This window comes from Dermacentor andersoni, chromosome 4, assembly GCF_023375885.2.
Source record: "Dermacentor andersoni chromosome 4, qqDerAnde1_hic_scaffold, whole genome shotgun sequence".
NCBI classification, from domain to species: Eukaryota; Metazoa; Arthropoda; class Arachnida; order Ixodida; family Ixodidae; genus Dermacentor; species Dermacentor andersoni.
Genome location: NC_092817.1, coordinates 144,653,149 through 144,672,320, shown reverse-complemented (window position 1 = coordinate 144,672,320; position 19,172 = coordinate 144,653,149). Strand labels below are relative to the sequence as shown.

The window sequence follows — 19,172 nt, the reverse complement described above, 5'->3', positions numbered from 1 at the left end:
AGTGGAGTGCCCGTCGGGCGGACGCCCTGCATTGTTCACATGCCCCTTTGTTTGTGTGCAGGAGAACCATTTTCACAAACGGTGCGATTCAAAGAGGGACCCCTTCCTCGAACTGTCAAGCTCTACAGGAGAACTTCCGAGAAACTACGTCACCTGCTGAGTGCCACCTGCGGAGGCGAGCCCGTCTAGGCTCACCGGAGAAAGTGGGACCAGCCCGTCTAGGTTCACCGGAGAAAGTGGGACCAGCCGCAAAACAACGTCACCTGACAAACTGCAGCAGCCCCCCTTCCACAACGAGACGCAGTGCGGGTCACGTGACGTTGACGTGTGCAAGATCCCACCTACAATTTTAGGGGGCCTATTTAAGGGGCCCCACAATGTACTTTCATTTTCATTCTCTTCTTCTCATCTTTCACCAACCATTGAAACAACCGTGCAAGTTTCGCACTAGAAATTGTCTCGTCCTTGCCTGGTCGCCATGATCTACCGGATGCCTGCAGACCGCCGACAACGCCACGCTACCCAATAGAAACGCCGGTCGAGCTTGGATAAACAGGCGTCGCAAGAACTGATCGGCAGCGGTGAGGTACGCTACCCTGGAGAACGCAATAGCACTCAACGTGTTGCGCGTGGACTTGCCTTCGCATCCGTGGGAGAGAGTACACGTATGAGCTCCAAGACATTGTCTGTCCTGAACATCCAGCCGCGAGTGGTGAAAAACTGCACAGTATCCATGGCTTTACGAACCTTCCGGTATCGGCGTACAAACCTGCAAAGGATTATTTAGAAGATCAGGGAACGTTTATTGCCGTACCGAGACAACTTTTCTTAGCAATGTTGCGAAAGTTGCACAGTCTGAGTAGTATCGTTTGCCTGCGTAGTTGAAGGTTGTACGTACCGACGTGCGTATCTCTATGTTAGGGCTACAATTCAATATTGAACAACAATTTCGGTCAATTCACTGATTTCAATATGTTTATGGAGTTTATGTATTGCCTTTTGTACGTAGCTCAACCTTACTTCGTGAGCTAGGTTATCGAAACGGCGTACAATATTTTCAAGATAAACTCAAATTGACAAAGTTCCACTAATGAACTTTCTAACCCAGTACTGTGCCGCATATATTCGATTTACTAATTGTAGCCATCGAGGTTGTAAGTCATATCGTCCTTGAACGAATTTTCAGGATTGCACCAATCTCGTGGAGCGCTTATGTTTAGTCTTGCCGGAACAAATGTGCGTTTTTGCTCATGTCGGACAGTGGATACCTCAAAACTACTATTCGCAATTAATCGTAGCTGACTTAAAGTAAATGGCCATAGTTAACTAGCAGAATTTTGGTGTTTATTCAATCATGCATTTTCATATCCTCTGCAAGCATTGTTCCCGTTTTCTAGCAATCTACTATATGGCTCAATGATTAGGATTGTGCGTTCGTTACAGGCGTCTTTCTAGTAACACTGCAAAAAGGAAACACTAGGTACCTATTTGTACAGTGTATGCCACATAACTTGAGCCAAGAATTTAAAAGTGAAAGGCGCGTCGGAAGCGAATTGAACCGAACGCATATAATTTGCAACAGCCTATAGTAACTCAGACACTTTTTTTGTTTTCCTCATAACTCACTAATTAATTAGGTTTCATTAGCGAACATTTTAATTATTGGCTGAGGACCCCAAATATGATAGCCAGAGTTGTAGAGCCTCAGAAACCACCGAGCGAGTTGTTTCCTTTACGATACGTCTCACGTAGTCCGCTTTTCCGGGTTGCAAGAGAGCCCACGAAATATGAAAAAAAAAAAAAAAAACACGTGACGGAGCGCTTGCGTAGTGGTATCGTGCTGCTCTCACGCGTGCGTTCGGTGAACAAGGACGACTCACGTCGCATGACGGCAAAAATGCATGCTGCTGTCCGAGCGCTGCCGATGAGATAAAGAACGCCGTGTTGCTTCTTCGTCATCAGTCACAATGCAGCCGACCTTGTTCACCGAACGCACGCTTGAGAGCAGCAAAATACCACTGCGCAAACGCTCGGTCACGTGGCTTTTTCATATTTCGCCGGCGTTCTTTGCAACCCAGAAAAAAGGACTACGTGAGACGTATCGTAAAGGAAGCAACTCCATCGGTGGTTTCTGAAGGCGCTCTACAAGTCTGCGTAGCATACCAGGGGTCCTCGGCGAATAATGAAAAATTATGTAATCAAACTGAATTAATTAGTGAGTTATGGGAGGGAAAAATATCTAAGTTACTATAGGCTATTGCGATTTGATACTTAATAACTGCTGCGCGTTTGTTTTGGAGCAATACTAGCTAAACAACTATCTAAACTAACTTACGACAGCGGGAATAAGTTCACGCGTTTTTATGCTGCTGACGCTTTATTGTGTGTTTTTCTGGATGCCGGTGCTTGTTCTTGTTTTTCTTTTTAGTTTTGCATTTACGTCTTAGTTCGCTTAACAGAAATTCGCGAGACAGACAAGAAACGCAGAGGATCCACTTCAGCGGCCGGGTTGCTTCCCCTGGATTTGAAGGAAAGCGGAACAATATGATGCCGACATCCCCTTCACGGTTGTGACAATCCTTAACGCAGCAGTATCTGCGCTTGTTCTTTTTGATCACAGTTCCCACGGAGGAGCTGCCAAGAGGCCGCGTTGAATACATTGGAAAATTGGAAAAGCAGGCTCTCAGGCGTGCCTGAGCGCACCACGGACAATAGTGAAATATGTATGGGTGAAGCCCTACTCGCGGGTGCTTACCGCCGCTGATAGCTGGCGCCACATGTACAGGCAAGCTTCATTGCAGGGTGCCAATAATAAAAACTTGTGTGTGGCAGTGTAACGCTATCGAGCCCTTTGGCAGGAATACGATATCGTTCTGCCAATTCTTCTTCGCTTAGGATCTATTTTAGAGGTATATTTCAACTTTCCTTGCACGCCGCCATTATTTTTGGCCAGCCACCACAAACCACAAGCCAAGCAAGGGAAAGCGGACAAACTGCAGACGCCGGCACCACCTTCCTCATCCAGTTATCTGCTTTCACTGAGCTAGATCGGCCCCATCGAATCCCTCAGCCTGATTCTCGCCTCTTCTCAGCCAATTAGATTAGAAATACCGCACAATGTAAGCAATGTCATTAGCCTTGAAAGAAAACAAAAGTAAACTTCCATAAACAAGGGAAGGGTTTCATTGGGCTCTTTAAACAGAGCTGCAGCTTACCGGCTAATGTCTTTCTTGGTGTTTACGTAAAGTTAACGTCAGAAGACTGGGATAAAAACCGATTGGAACAGTTTTTTTGTTATAGGGCCCCGTGCTTGCAGACCTCCCGATTTTATAATAATACCTTTCCTTTTTCTCACATCAACTCGTTCAAATGCACTTTAAATTTTCTTCGTTTTGGAATTCAGTCTTAGTTTATTCCATGCAATTCAAATAATTGAATATGCTTCGCCGCCATATGTCAGTACTTTTCAAATGTGTGAGTTCCATTGCCTGCATGATTTTTTTTTTTTTGCTTGTGCTTGTCCTGTCATTTGTTTATTTCACTGATACTTCTATTTTACTTCTCTTTCAGTGGACTTATGCAAGGAGTTTTTTTATGCATGTTTTTATCTATGTCTAAAGAAATAACTAAATGAAACTAATCTATGTAAAAATAAATAACTCGAATTTCACCTCAGCAACGACATGAGCTGCCCTGCCCTTTGCTGTGGTTTCTGCTGTAGTGCAAACGCAATGCTACTACCCGACCTGTTGCTACCTCATTGCACACTTCTGCAAAGCATGCTCGTAATGTCATATCACTACTAGACATGGCACACCAAATAAGTTTTGGCAAACCATGTCACTCCACCTCACAGGCCACGCCTAACTGGCGTCCCCCCCTCTCCACTTCATTACAGTCCTTGCTTTCTCGCGTTACTCCACTCATCATGTTGTCACTTCAGTCCATCCGAAAGTTGTTACCACCCTACCAGACTCTGTAGCGCGAAGCTACAGGAAAACCCGTACGAGTATCTCAGAAAGATGGGCTTCCCGTAAAAAAAGAAGCCATTTATGGTTAACTGGGGATAAAAGCATGGAACAACGCCTTTCCGGGGTAGCCGCTCTACCATCTGGACTAAAGAGGAGGCTGGTAGATTGAAGTCGATGCCTAATTATTCAATGACTAGAAGCAGAGACCCACCGAATATGGCAAATAAGTTCTACGGATATGCGCAAGGTGGTAGAAGAAGGTTCGTACTATTACCCTGTACGTGATATTTTTTCCCATTCGTGTGTTGTCACCGCCAATTCCAAACTATCGATTAAAAAGACACACAGCGTCTACACTGTGCGGCATCTGCACACTGTTTGGCTAATCTACGTTTTCTTTCTTCTGAAAAAGAACTAGAACCTCTAACATTGGCGGCTTCTTGTACTTTCTGCAAGCGCCTTCTACCGTTCGGTAAGATGCGCGAAGGGCAGCTATAGAAGGCTTACAAAATTGCTTATGTTTATCTAAGATAAAATTAAGCACTCACGTGAATCAAACTTTCCTATCAACCAATGTCTGCCATTACTTAAGCATGATGGCGAAGGTGATCGCAGAACAGCGAGTCACACAAGAGCAGGCGAAGTGCAGACAGTATGCGAACATCTATATTCCTGAGCCTACAGTTCCTTCACTTAGGAACGGCACAATGGAGTGGCGAACGCATTCCATATAAACATTCCTCGTACGGTGGAATATACTAGCACAAGAGATTCGTTGACATAGAGCGAAATTTCTAACTGCAAGTTTGGCAGTGAGCGAAACTATAGTGTTGATATTTAAAACAAAAAAAGACAGTGTGTAGGGGTCAACTATATGGCCAATAAAATTAAACGAATCTGAAGAGATAGGCACCGTTATTCCTTGCAAGAATGCTTGAACCGAAGTTGTGCCCCAACAAACAAGTAGGAAAGGCGTGTTCTTTGCTGCAGGCGCACGAATAAGGACATTTGTCCTTTGAATGAAGGACAAATGTCCTTCATTTACATTTGTCATCTCAGCCGTGCTCGGGTTGTTTCTGTTTTCGACGAAAAAGAGAACATAAAGCGCTAAGATATCGATAAGTTTAAGTATGAATATATAAACCTAATATGCTTGGCATAAGCGGCCCTGTGAACTTTCATTGCCACTGAATTAGAATCACTGAATGTACAGCTTTCTTGAAAGCACAGATTGTTCTCATGAGGTTTTTTTCAAACGAAGGAAGTTTAGAGGCAGTGGCGCATGTGTGTTGTTATTCCCCACGCTCTAAAAACCATATCCCTTTGCTTGACATAATTGGACTATGACAACTGGCCTACTTAGTGTTTAGTGGAGGGTAAAATTTCTGCTAGAAAAGCAAAAGATATAAAGGAATAATAATGACGACCCGGTATAGTATGTGTCAAGTTATGTTCATGGTACCAACCTCGGCTTCTGTCCGTATAGCTGCAGGGCCAGATCTATGATGCATGCGGGCAGATAATGCATACACCAGAGGTTCACTTCATGCCACAGCTGAGAGTTTGTCGTAGTAAATTTGGGGAAACGAATGGCATCAGGAAGTGGGTACCGCAGAACGTTCCTCTGCGTCGCAGCGGCCAAATCGGCCCATGTGCGATTCTTCAGGGCGCCGCTGGTGCAATGGTAAACCTTCACGTTCTTGGGTCTGCAAAAAGGGCATCTACCTTATCAAAGTGAAGCGGAGAAATGAGAACACTTTTAAAAGTGCAGCAAAATCACTGACGCCGACCACAGACGTACACAAGTATCAGTAATAGGTACCATATATTAAGCTCGCCATAGTTGGAATGCAACTGTCCTGATTTATGACAAGGGTTTAGGAGAAGAACATTGCATGGTGCGTCCTGATAAATAGAACTGCATGGACGCCTCGTGAGAGGAATATCGCTTTGGCAGTTCTACGAGTCGCCTGCTTCACTCCGCTAATGTTAAACTAAAGAATCATGGAATTTTACGTGATAAAACCACGATATGATAATGAGGCATGCAGTAGTGCTGAGCTCCGGATTTATTTTGACCAGATGGGGTCCTCTAACGTGGTCGCAATGCATGAAACGCGGATATTCCTGCATTTCGCCCCCATCGAAAAGCGGCCGCCGCGGCTGGGATCGATCCCGCACCCTCGTGCGTTGCAGCGCAACATCACGGCCGCTAAGCCACAGCGGTCTACACTATACTCCACACTACACACTACAGCCACACTATACTCCATACGCAGCTTGTCTCGCGAATGAACGTGTTTCCACAAATACCCGCACTGAAAAAATCTTATCTCACTTTTCGGAGGCCGCGAGCAGCAGCGAAAGCAGTAGCGTGAGCTTCATGAGCGCAGTTGCTATGGCAACGAGGTTGTTTGGCACGCCAGTCCCCGTGCTCCTTTGCGAAAACCACCAGGCGACTTCCACCATACTTTCTTCAACTCATGCGGGCAGGGCGGGCACCCTCCTGCGCTTTCCTTCCTCCATGGCAGCCATCCACTTTAGGACAGCAAACGGGATGTTCTGTTGAAAGCAATCCCCCCGCGTATCGCCTTTGCTTTCTTCGATCTCTTTCTTTCTCTCAGCAACAAAAGCTCATCGCCCAGAAGATGCCTTGTCAATACTCGCCCTGACAAGATGCCGTGTCAATACTAGCCGTGCTCCTCACACACTCGATTGGCTGCTACTGTGGCCGTCAGGAGGGCGTTCGCGACAAGTGCATTTTCCTGTGTACAAAAAGTGTCATAGGAACTCTCTGGGGGAAACTGAACTGAATTTAGTTCAACGTTACGAACGGAACTTCTTGTGCACAACATTCAACTGCATCTAGCAAGTCGCCCAAGTAGCTGTTGTTCGTTTATAGTAATTTACTGCCATACAATATTCTCTTCTTGGCGATTCATGTAGACGTGGCGTCCTTGATGGCACCCAACACTTTATAAGTTTATATTTACCTGAGAAATCACGGCGGGAAGATTTTTGTTCAGTACCTCTGGAGGACCAAAATTTCACACGACATCGAAGACCTTGTCACCTTTTAGCATTATCACGCTGCACCAAAATTGAAATGCTCTAGGCAGCTGCTTTTTGTTGCGATGCCCGTTTACGTTAAGCACTCACTCATCCACTGCAACGACCACGCAATGGGCTAGCCGTTCCAGTTGCATCATAACCATCACGTCTTGAAAAGTGATCAAATTAATTTTCGATGGACCAGTAAGGTCTTTGAAATGTTTTGGGTTCACCTGAATTGAAAAGTTGCTTTCGCTTCTTGTTTGAACGCTAGCCGTAAAAGCCGATTCACGGAATAAACACGAATTGATGTACGGTAACGTACACCAATTCGCGCCTACTATATTTTAGCTTCGCTTTCCTAGCGGTCGCATGTATAGCAGTATGTTTAGAGTATATGCCGACAATGGCATGGGAGCAGATTGAAAGCGATTGCACGCTGGGTCTTAAAGGGACGACAAAAAAGGCACTGGCCATCTCTTGTATTTCGAATGTTCACTTAAGGACACAGATAAGTGAGAAAAGAACAAGAAAAAGTAAGGTTTGCAGTGTCTCCCCAACAAAGCATCGAAGATAAGCAAGATTACTATAAAATTACCTAATAGTGAAGTAAATGTTCTGGCCGAATGTTAAACCATGACGTTTGTAATCTATTGGTAGAAATATTTTACATTTAAAGCGCTATCAATGACAGCCTGCCATTCAAATTTTGTGTAAGAAACAAAGCTGTTGGCAAAATCACTCGGCGTCTCCGAATCAATTCAGCGTGCCTATGACTGCCCATATTTTAACGAAGCAATGGTAGTCGAAGTATAGTACAAGCTGTATTACTATGCACCGCGGCACAGCGAAGATCTCGCTAGTGGTGAATACTTGCAAGTCGACTGTGCGTGCAGCGCATCAAAGTGCTCACCTTGTGACGGCAGCGTGCCAACCAGCGCATATTATCATGTTGGCCACAAGATCGACAGGAATGACGTCAGCTACGCACTTCTTTTCTGCCAGTAGTGAGGGTAGCAGCCCAAGACCGAGCTGGAAGTGTTTGTAAAACAACAGGTTCAATGACTTTGCTCATGACTGCATTCAAAATCTAGACATATCTCATGCCATTTCACTCAAATGCAGCAGAATAATGAACAGTCGTGATATCAGGAACTGCCGGAGCATTTCATTATGACTTACCGTGACAATAATTCCGGTGCAGCCGTTATAATTGTCTATCCAACCCTTTAAAAAAACGTAAAGTGTTAGATGAGTTCTCATAGGAATGATATTTGCTTACACAAATGCTCAAAACACTTTGGTCAACGTCATCCCCAAAATTGCAGTGCAGACACATGCTTCTTGCTTACCGCACTACAGCTATTACCAACATCGCTAATTATATCAATAAATGCTAATATACATAATGAACCACTAAGCTAATATATTCTTCTTGCGAAAGTGTGGAAGGCTTAGTCCGCTCAGGCGTGTACAGGATAGGTGGGGCATTTGAGTGCACAATTTTGGATCGCCACAGACATGAACATCCTGATTGTCTCTCTAGATGCCAGAATTCATCGTTATCAACCCTTCTGACATCTATTCATTGCATTTATTGCAGTGTAGGTGCTTGAATTATGGCACAGGAGATAAAAACGTACGTATTCTGTTCTAGTCGCCTTACACGCCAGCCACCGTGATTTGCAGATCGCCACCGTTAAGAAAGTGGCAAAATCCTGTTTTGCGGCGCAAGAAGTGCTCGTGGCTAATTGTTCTCTGTGACAGCCAAAAGTTGCGGTTCCAGTGGTCAGACAAAAATAGTCCCGAAGACCTGCTAGATTGTCATCGCAGCGGTTACAAGTAGTGCACAAAGTCATCGCGGCCATCACAATCGGCTACTGTCACGGTGAAAGGCTGCGTCTGTGGAGTTACGAGGAAACTATCTATATGAATAAGGATGCCACTCTCACCGGAACCGGCTCCCTCGCCGATGCAGTGACAATGGAAGGCCGCACAATGGCGACGGGCATATCTCCTCGTTCTTCCAGGAACAGTGATTCAGCCAAACTCTTCGTCAAAGTGTACGTGTTTGGCTGCCCAAACAAGTGCTTTTCCAAATTATCCATGATGTCTTTATCTGTGGACCTGCCGGGAATAATAATTCCAATGAATCCAATCATCTGAAATTTTATGTCAGGTTTTGCAGTTAATGTCATTTATTACGTTTTTATTTATTTCATAGAGTTCCTGAAACACTTCTTTTTCCATGGTAAAAAATAAACTATCCTGATCTGTACATGAGGCTATAATATTGTATATAGGAACATATAACATTGATAAATAATTGGTATATAGGAGCATATTTCGTTGTATAATTAATCGCTCGCTCTCTCCTACGCCTATGCCATCAGACACTTCGTAGCAACCGGAACAAAGTGGGCCTTGTAGGCGTTGCACGTTATCGAGCAGATTCCGTGATCGAGAGTGTATTCACAATAATGACCCGTCGCGGTGGCTTAGTGCCCGCGGCTGCATTTCGATGGGAGCGAAATGCAAAACCACCCGTGTCCCATGCAAAGGGACACGGGTTAAAGGTCCCCTGGTAGTCAAAATTAATCCAGAGTCCCCCACTACGGCGTGCGTCATAATCAAATCGTAGTTTTGTCACGAAAAACCTCCCGAATTAAATTCAATTCCTTCTCGACAATACTATTAACGTCACTAGCATTTTTGAAACCTTACTCAGCTTGTGGCATGCACGCAACCTCCTTCACGCCAACGTGTTGTCACAGTGCACGTGCCATTGGGTATGGTGTAGGTCTTGAATGAACCTATTTCATACCAAGTTGACTCAGTAGCTATCTGCCACTCCGTATGTGCCACTTCATTAAATTAAACGAAATCTCCCTGAAATGGAGGTGTCGATGAGATGCGTGGTATTCTGTGGGAGTCAGCGGGGTGGGAAATATCTTATGCGCGGCAATCATGTGCGAGTGTGTAGAGTGGGGCATGGGAGGAGATGCGCTGATGCAGTATGCGTTATCTATATATGCGTGAGGAGTACGAGTACAGAATTCCACATATTTACGTTGCCGAACACACATATATCGTACCACGCCTACGGCCATATAATGCTACACATATCTTCGACAGTTCCCGTTCAGAAAGGTTCCATTTAATTTTGTGAGACTTATCGCCGTATTTAAGGAGAGTAGCCTGAGGTTGTTCCAGAGGGAGGGTGGTACCTTTCGCCAAAATTTCATTGTCTTATTGCTCTGAAATTATCGTGCTCTAACATGCGAACCATTCTCCTTTTGAGGCAGTCACGGACGTTAATCTAATTTGTGGGAATTATCGTGTGAGTTTATGTGTTTGCTTTTTAACAATAAACCTTTGATTGGCACCTATGGTCGTGCAATCGCAAAGCCAGAAAATTTGCTCGATGTGGAGAAATTGAGACTGAACTTTGTTTCATGGCTTTATAACTCATAAGTTTATGATCAGCAATTTAGTTATTTGACGACTTCTTGGTGGATATTGCCTTGAGTTACGGAAGGCCTCAGCTTCATTATTATTATTATTATTATTATTATTGTTGTTATTATTATTATTATTATTATTATTATTATTATTATTATTATTATTATTATTATTATTTCCCCCTTGCGGCTTGGTTGTGCATTATTAAAAAGATATGAGCCCTTTCGACAAAAGAAGTGTAATCAGGATAGTTCTGTGCTGTGCTTGGCAGCCAATTTACGGCACGCTGGTACCTGCAGTACGCAGGTTGCTTACAATCTTTGAATGCGTGCACATTGTGCTAAACATGTGTTAGCCTGTTTTCGAGAGCAGAAATCAAGTTGTACAGTGACTCTGACATCTACAGACAGACCTCCAAGATCCCGTTCCATGAATATGTCAGTCGGCACTTCCGCTGCAGCATTGTCTGTCCCTTGACATATTGCAGGCATTCCTGTATAATTCAGTTTCTTGGGTAAAGCCTCCTTTTTTTTCACTTTTCCTGCAATATAGTACAGAAGGCGAGCATCGCTACGCTGCTCTGTGTAGACACAATATGCGTCACTGTCGCTTCCGCCGTCTTCGAGGGAACTGTGACATTATATCTTTCTCTTGAGCCTCATTTTGCTGTAGGACCTCCTCAACAGTCTACAGACAGGGAAACTGTCCTTTAGATATCTGTCAGCGCTTAAGATAACTCGCTCTCATCTCACAAATTGCTGTTTGCATGCCGGCGCACAGAAGAGGGACACATTTTCAGGCGTCAATTTGTACCCCGATTTGTATTTAGGCACAAAACACCATCGCTGAGCTTCTTGCTTCTTTTTTTTTCATTATTTGACGATATCTTTAATAATTAAGGCATGCTAACACGAAGCAGCTCCGCAAAAGTACGTGGCACAGTGACCTATGAATGTATAATGAACCTATATTCCTATGAACCAACGAACCTATAATCAATCTATTCCTTGCATTATTTTACTGGAATACTCAGACGCCTGTTGCTTATCCTCAGACGCCTGAGGATAAGTACTCATATCATAAGTACTAATACTCAGACGCCTGTTGCTTACTAGTCCCCGGCAATCTCGACAACAGCACCCTATCTCGACCTAGAGGGCGTATCGCGCAAGGCGACCCTTCCTGGCAAGAAAGATGCTCCGCGCTCTTCCCACCTCTGAATTCTAGCTACCCTACCAGGTGCTTTCAGAGCCGCGCCGTCAGTGAACCACTTCTGAATGGGTTGTCGAGTGTTGACAGCATGGCAAATGGTCCCACAGTGGTCAAGCGAGCACAGTGGTCATAACGTGGAGCGTTCGTTCTTTCCAAGAGTCACGCACAGAGGGCCACCTCTGCCCAAAAGAAAGAAGCTGTGGCTCGGAATAGTACAGCTTACCGCCCACTCGCGTCGAATGAACGCTGTGCATGCCTGTACTGGATGTAGTGGCCAACGCGTTCTAGAGAGAGAGAACTAAACTTTTATTTTCTGAAACGGTAATCCGAGTCAGAACCCGGTTCACCCTAGGCGGGAGGATTCCTTATTCCAAGAACCATCTGGCTTGGGCTGCTTCCTTGGCCCGGGCGACGAGACCACGTAGGTCGTCCAGGTCATCAGAGGAAAGCTTGACCTCCCACATTTCAGTTGCCGTATGGATCTGCGGTGAGTTGGGGCGCTCTTCTTGTGGTTCTATGGGGCGGCCTTCTTTGGAGTCGTCTTGTGGAGCTTGTGAGGTAGGGTCTGCGGATGTGTCACGCAGTGGGCAATCCTGGACAATGTGTTGCAGGGTGTCTGAAACGTCGCAATGGGGGCATGTGTACGAGTACTGCGTAGGATACAGTCTGTGCATGATTATTCCGTGTACGTAGGTGTTGGTCTGTAGGCCTTCTCCCTCTTTGCTCAGATTCTTGTGTGGTGAAGCATACGTTCTTCTGCTGAGTCGGTGGTGTAGCGGAAGCTCCGAATACTTTAGGGCAATGTCATCAACGTCGGTGGCCGGCCTAGTGTAGGATGGCAGGAAAGCCCGGCTGGTATGCTCGCGGGCATCGGCGTGTGCCGCCTCATTTCCTGTCATGCCCTGATGGCCTGGAACCCAGTTGATGTGGGTGTCGGGGAGCGCGGCGCGTGCGATGTGATTTTTAAGTATATTGAACGTGGTTTCTGATATGCACCCTTTTTGCTAGTTGCGAACTGCTGCTTCGGAGTCTGTTAGGATTACTGCTAGTTCAGGGCAAATTGTTATTGCCAGAGCAATTTCCGTTTCTTCTGTAGTCTCGGGGGCTCTTGTTCGGATGGTGACGGCTGCAAGTTCTTTGCCTTGGTGATCCGTGACGCTTAGGGCAAAGGCGTTTCGTTTAATATACCGGGCAGCATCGGTGTACCTCGTATCAGGGTCTCTCCTACATTTCTTGCTGAGTGCGCGGATTCTGCTCTGCCGACGCTACTTATGGTAAGTTAGATGCATATTGCGCGGTATACTTGCAACGCTGATACAGTCCTGGACTGCAGGTGGGATTCTTGCTTTCTGATCTGTGTCTGCAATGAAGCTTTCACTATAGTTGAGGTAGCGCAAAACTGCACGTCCGATGGGTGTGAACTTGAGCCGCTCCAGTTGGCTGATCTTATGAGCCTCGACAAGCAATTCCCACGTATTGTGGACGTCGAACTTGAGGAGTTTCTCCGTTGATGCCATGGGTGGGAGGGTCCAGGCTACTTTGATTGCCTTCCGAATGACAACATTGAGTTTCTTGATTTCTGCCACCTTGAGCGTCAAGTAGGGAGTTCCGTAGGTGATACGGCTTGTTAGGAGAGCTTTAATTATGTTTAGTGTGTCGTGCTCCTTGAGTCCGCTTCTTTGGTCTGTGACCCTCTTGACGAGGTGCGTAACTTGTGACAGCATGCGTTGGAGACGCAGGAGAGTGGCCGCCCCTGATCCGTCCTTGTGGATGTGAAGTCCGAGTACGCGAAGAGAGTCGACTGTAGGGATCTTGGTTCCTTTGAGCGAGACGCTAGGATCGGGTTCGATATAGTTAGGTTCTCAATAAAAAAACAAGAGAAAGTGCCGCAGGTCTTGACGCATGGGCACCATAAGATTTGGACGGGGCCACAGGGGTCTTGCCGCCTGCAATCCCCCTCTGTAGCTTCCAGCACACTAGTGTAGACAACAGGAGATAGAAAGCCGCTTGACCGTACGGATGCAACCTTGAACTACTCTACCTCCGCTTGTACTTCAGGCACTCAAAAAATATTGCGATAGGATATTCATCACGCGACGCCCTCCAAGATTGATTCTAATCCATGATTATTTGAAACGCGTTTCAAGATCCCTTACGGTAATAGTTGTTATGTAAATAGGATTGCGGCAGTTTAGGACGCGTTCTTCGTTGTTTCTTTTTGCACTTAGGTTAATGAGACAGCACCAGCTCAACGTAGAAATAAAAATTTAAGAGCTCCCATATGTACTGTTGAGCTATATTCCTTTCTATTTTCCGAAAATTCGGCCAACATTTTCGCTTTATATTACCACCGGGAAATACAGTTTCTTTCGGTAAATGTATGCTTTTGAGGTGAACTTGCGCCCACATTTCTTGCTGGATAACTTCTAGCGTCCAGTATACCGGTTTTCTTTCGTGCATATCTGGTGCCCTAATAATGTTGAACCTGAAGATCCTACTTAACTGCGGATCCTGTTCTGCAGGATACGCAGTTGTATCTATTGCACCGAACAACAAAGCTTTTTTTTTCTGAAATAGAGGCCATGTGACTATGCAGGAATGAGACCAAGTGCATTTAATTTACCATTTGAACGCAAATAGGGTAAAATAGGGTTTATAACAGTGCAGAGAGTAATAACAGAAAAATTACTAGGTACGTGGGACTCCGCGTTACAGCCCCAACAAATACTGCAAGGACTCGGGTCAAGCGCCTTCTACCTCTGCGTACTGCCCCCTTCCCTACCCGCTCCTCTTTTTCGTCACCGAAGCAGACAAAACAAACTTAAAAAGAAGGTGTAACGACTGCTTGAGGTGCGTATTCAGTGACACGTAACTTTTACCTCGCCAGGCTGCACTCCTCGGAGCCCATGTAATGTAGCAACTGCGCGCCTGTCCCCGTCTAAGCTCTGGTATATTAGCTTTCACCCATACCCCCCTTAGATGTATGACTTAAAATAGTTTGAATTTGACGGCAAGGGTTCAGTCATGCGTACTTACTCAATAGCTTCAACAACTTTCTCGGCACCCAAAGGTGGGGGGTATATCACCTCAAGGACGTCTGATTTATCGCAGTTGCAATACGCTGTCGATACATGAACAAGAGCCTGAAAGAGAATTTGAGAAGCTGCGTCAAATACATGGGGCGAGAACAGAAATAATTATGTAACATGAGCGTAAAGTTGCACCAAATAACCGTCTCTAGTTATAAGCACTTTCATGAAACTTTGATAAAAGCCGTTCAAGTAGGCAGCGTAGCAGCGTCCATGAACTGACGAAAGCGCAGAGCGCGGTGTAACTTACTGTAAAATTTGACATCCGCTTGCACAGGTTCAGGACACGTCTCGTCCCGAGAACGTTGAGCTCAACGGCTTTCCTGAAATGCAATCATTTCGCAAGACTAAGTTTTATACTCCTGTCACCCGGTCTTCGAACGCAATACACATTTTTTTTTTTTTTTTTCAAATTGATGTTGTGTTCCCCGTGCGGTCTTCCCATCAAGAAAGCTAATGTAATGTGTCAACTGTTCCAGTAGCTACGGAGTAGTAATACAAAAAATGATCGTGTTCTTCCAATTTATTAGATGCACGTCTTCAGCTAGCTGACCATGTGGATAGCGGCAAGTTGAGGTATTCGCAAAGTCAGAGAAACCGGTAAAGGGGGAAGGTGGGGAAGTCGAAACAAAGGTCCTTGTTGTGAGCCCACGCTGCAACTGAGAGGAATGCGAACAAATGTAGGAAAGGAGTGACACACTGGGCGCTCAAAAAGGGATCCACAGCCGGATTACAGAAAGTTTGTCAAACAAGAGTACCTCGAAGAATTCAGCGACGTTCACACTTCTTTTTAAGCCGGCGAAGAAAGCGGTCATGGTTCATCAACTGTCACCTTTGAAAGCGTTCCGGGGTCAAGTGTAGGTTTCGCAAGCTATGGGAAGAGACAGAGGTGCCGGACGTCATGTCGATAGGTATTCACAGCACTCGAACTTTGGTCCTACGGGGTTTCTGACCCGTAAAGGATATGCGTTTATAAAAGCCCCTCATACCGATATGCGATAAGCAACGTTGCATCATAAAAAGAGGTGCTAAACAGCACTTAATTGCAGCCGTTATGAGTGTTCCGATTGCACAGCTGGCTGTTTGAGATGGCATCAGAACTCGAGAAAGCTGTGCAAGCGTGTTAATGTTGTTGTCTTGGAGCGTCCATCATAGACAAATAAATTTTACCCATCTGGTAGCATTCGTGTGTGGACCCAGCAGCCTTGTCTATCTTTGCGATGCCGCAGTGACTCAAGACACTTCAAAAATCATGATCCATTCCACCCTGTGAAGGTAGTTGACCAGTGAAGCTGTTTAGCACATGAGCAAAGAGACGAACTCATTTATTCTCTTGATGAGTGGTCAGTGTGACGAAAGGTAAACACACTCATTTATTGTCTTGATCGGTGGTCATTATTTCACTAGCACCTGCAATCACATTCTTTGATAATGTCACATCAATGCACGTACGGCGCTGGGTGGCTGGTTGGGCCGGATCCGTATGGCATCGCTAGAGATATGTCTGCATCCACATTGAAAACACCGAAGAGAACAGGGGTAGTGTCATCGCAACCAATTCACGTAAAGTCAGTAGCCATGAACCTTACGGCCTATAATGATGGCATTTTTTGCTTCCCTACGGGGTTATCAGCCATTGCTCACTGGGGCATGAGCCATTGATGATGACAGGTTTCGACATGCTGTTCTGTATGTTATATGCACGATTAGAAAGAATTTGAGAACTGTTCGCTTCACTTTGCTGAGTGCTTGCAGCCTCTCCCTTACGGGGCTGTGAGCCATTGCACTTTTTGCTTGCTTACGCGAGAATGAATGGTTACAGCGGTATGAGCCATTGATGAAGCTATAGTTTTTGTTGACGGAGAACAAAACGCCACGAAACCCTAGCCATATATAGGTTCGCTGTAAAGTGATAACGTGGCAGTTTTGCAGAGCAGGATGAGGAATGTTTTTTTTTTCATTTTGGACTACAACTTGCCGTGTGTCCTGTGGCGTAAAGCACGTTAGGGTAATTTAGCAGCTGCTCTCGGGCCACACAACACTAACCCTCACCGGGCCAGCTTATCAATGACATAGCAGACAGCAGTAGGCAGGGCAGCGAGCTCCGTGCGAGCGTCGTCGATGTCGTTATATGTGACAGTTTGACGTTAATTTTGACCTATTTCGCCGGGATTAGATTTCAGCTGCGGGAATCTTGGCAAAGCAAACTATCCATATCTGTATGCATGCCGCCTCCATATACAGGAATATGGCCATACAATAGAAGCGTTATCTACCTCAGGGTGGACGAAGGTCAGCCTTCGTAATTATTCGAATAGCGAGTACACTTGTAGCTACCGAATGGAACACGGGAAAGAGGAAGCTTGTCTCCCTGACATATAATTTGATAGGATAGATCCTTAATGAACCTTAATCAGCCGCCGAAATATAGGTCGACGTCACTGTGCTGGTAATGAAGCCATGTGATAGTCAGGCACTCTTGAAAAGTAGTGAACGTGTGCTCTGAGAAAGTAGACAGCCACGGGAGTTGGAATCAGATCGTATTCGGTGGTGAAAATTGTCGCTGAAGTTGAGGCGCATAGAGACCTCAAAAGTTACGCCCTCAGAGCTTCACGCTCATCTCCACCGGGTGAGGCTGGTCTCTACCGCCGCAAAAATCAGGAAACGATGACGAAGGTGATGATGAAAAAAATGTGAAAATCTTGTAGGACGCTTAAGCTTCTCCTTTAATAGTGGAACGCGATAGCATTCAAACATCCCTCACCGCTTCTCACGCTTTCCGGCCACTGCAGCGCATATAAACGTAATGTTCGACGGGAAGCGCTGGGGGCGAACGCTATGCAGGAAGGCAGGCTTTCTGGTAGGAACGCGGCCTTTTGCGTGGGCCGCAATGCGGCGAAGGCTGTTGCGTACTCTAGGGTAGCGTATCGTACTGCTTCCGAGTTGTAGCGATGACTCCTTAGCGAAGCTCGACCGACGTTACTATTTGGTAGCGTGGTGTTGTCAGCGGGCTGCAGGCATCCGGTAGACCATGGCGACCAGGCAAGGACTAGACGACTTCTAGTGCGAAACTTGCACGGTCTATTCAAAGGTTGGTGAAAGATGATAAGAAGACAATGAAGTCAAGAAAAGTGCATTACGGAGCCCCCTAAATAGGCTCTCTGCAATCGTGGGAGGGATCTTGCTGCCGTCGACGTCACGTGACAGGCACAGAGTCTGGTTTGTGGATGGGCGTCCCGCCTCCGTATATACCAAGCCGCAGGTCCGTAAACGTTTTTTCCTTTCTTCTAGGCGACATTTGTTCACGGAAAGGGCGTCGCGCCACCGTAGATACCAAGCCTGCAGCAAGGAATGAGCATCCCGCCTCCTGATATACGAAGCCGCAGGTCTGGGAATGTAGACGCTGATCCCTTCTCTTTCACGCATTGCTGGTTCGCGGAAGTTCTCCTGTAGAGCTTGACAGTTCGAGGAAAGGGTCCCTCTAAAGTCACACTCACACAAAAGGGGCCTGTAAACACTGCGGGGTGTCCGCCAGACCGGCATACACTCGAGACAAACCATGGCGAATCAGGAAGTCACACTTAGTTTCGATGAGGCAGGGCGGCCGAGAATCCTTTTGTTCGCGGGGTGCTAGACGCCAACCGTAACAAGGCGAACGCCATCTGGAAGTGTTGCAAGGAAATTGGCGCTCCGCTCCGTGGCCACCAAGACATTCGCTACCCGGCGCGCGCAAATGGGGAACGCCGTGGCCAATGGACGAATGGTAAAAACGCTGGAAATAGAGTTTTCTGAGTTTTTGCGTAACAGAATTATGCTTTCTCATATACTCAAATTACACTCCGACGCTATCATGTCTGTAGGTTGTGTGTAAGTCGTATTTACGATTTTCCTATGTATTTAAGTTTGAGAAATTCAATTCAGTAACTTCCTTGCGCGACTTGGAGAGCCTGGGCATGGGTGGTTCGCGAATCTTTTTTGCCGAATCGACGTCCGAAGCTGGACGCCGGGCTGCGATGCGGGACGCCGACGCCGGGCTTTCTGCGACCCAAGGCCCTTAACGCTAAAGCGTTAAAAGAATGTATTCACTTCATTGGTACATAGTTGTGACTCCATCCGAGCTTCAAGCGGGTCTGCCTAACATGGGAGCCAGGGAGACCTTAAATATCCCCTCGCGGTCTTGTGGCAGGCGATGTCTCCTCGGGAAGCTTGGGGAACTTTTGGAAGTGTGAGCGCCTGTGTCAGGTTGTGAAGTCGACGAACTCTTCCTCTTCATGTCTTCACCTTTGGGCCCTCCCTTTCTGTCTGCTCAGGGCGTAGATGGGTGACAATTTCCGGGAACAGGGCAATTATCTCGACATGGGAAAGCACGCTGAGAAGTTCCCACGCT

General features: G+C 46.1%; 1 protein-coding gene across 1 annotated transcript in view; it reads right to left on the bottom strand.

Annotated features, from left to right (window-relative positions):
- LOC126537868 (putative fatty acyl-CoA reductase CG5065) overlaps positions 1 to 19,172 on the bottom strand; it is a 70,777-nt gene that overhangs the window by 20,463 nt on the left and 31,142 nt on the right. The window contains exons 5-11 of the mRNA XM_050184965.2: positions 15,036 to 15,108; positions 14,733 to 14,839; positions 8,975 to 9,149; positions 8,205 to 8,249; positions 7,936 to 8,054; positions 5,438 to 5,677; positions 640 to 769 (exon numbers count right to left, since the gene is read on the bottom strand). Of these exons, the coding sequence (XP_050040922.1) occupies positions 640 to 769; positions 5,438 to 5,677; positions 7,936 to 8,054; positions 8,205 to 8,249; positions 8,975 to 9,149; positions 14,733 to 14,839; positions 15,036 to 15,108 (889 nt within the window). The remainder of the gene's footprint in view (positions 1 to 639; positions 770 to 5,437; positions 5,678 to 7,935; positions 8,055 to 8,204; positions 8,250 to 8,974; positions 9,150 to 14,732; positions 14,840 to 15,035; positions 15,109 to 19,172) is intronic.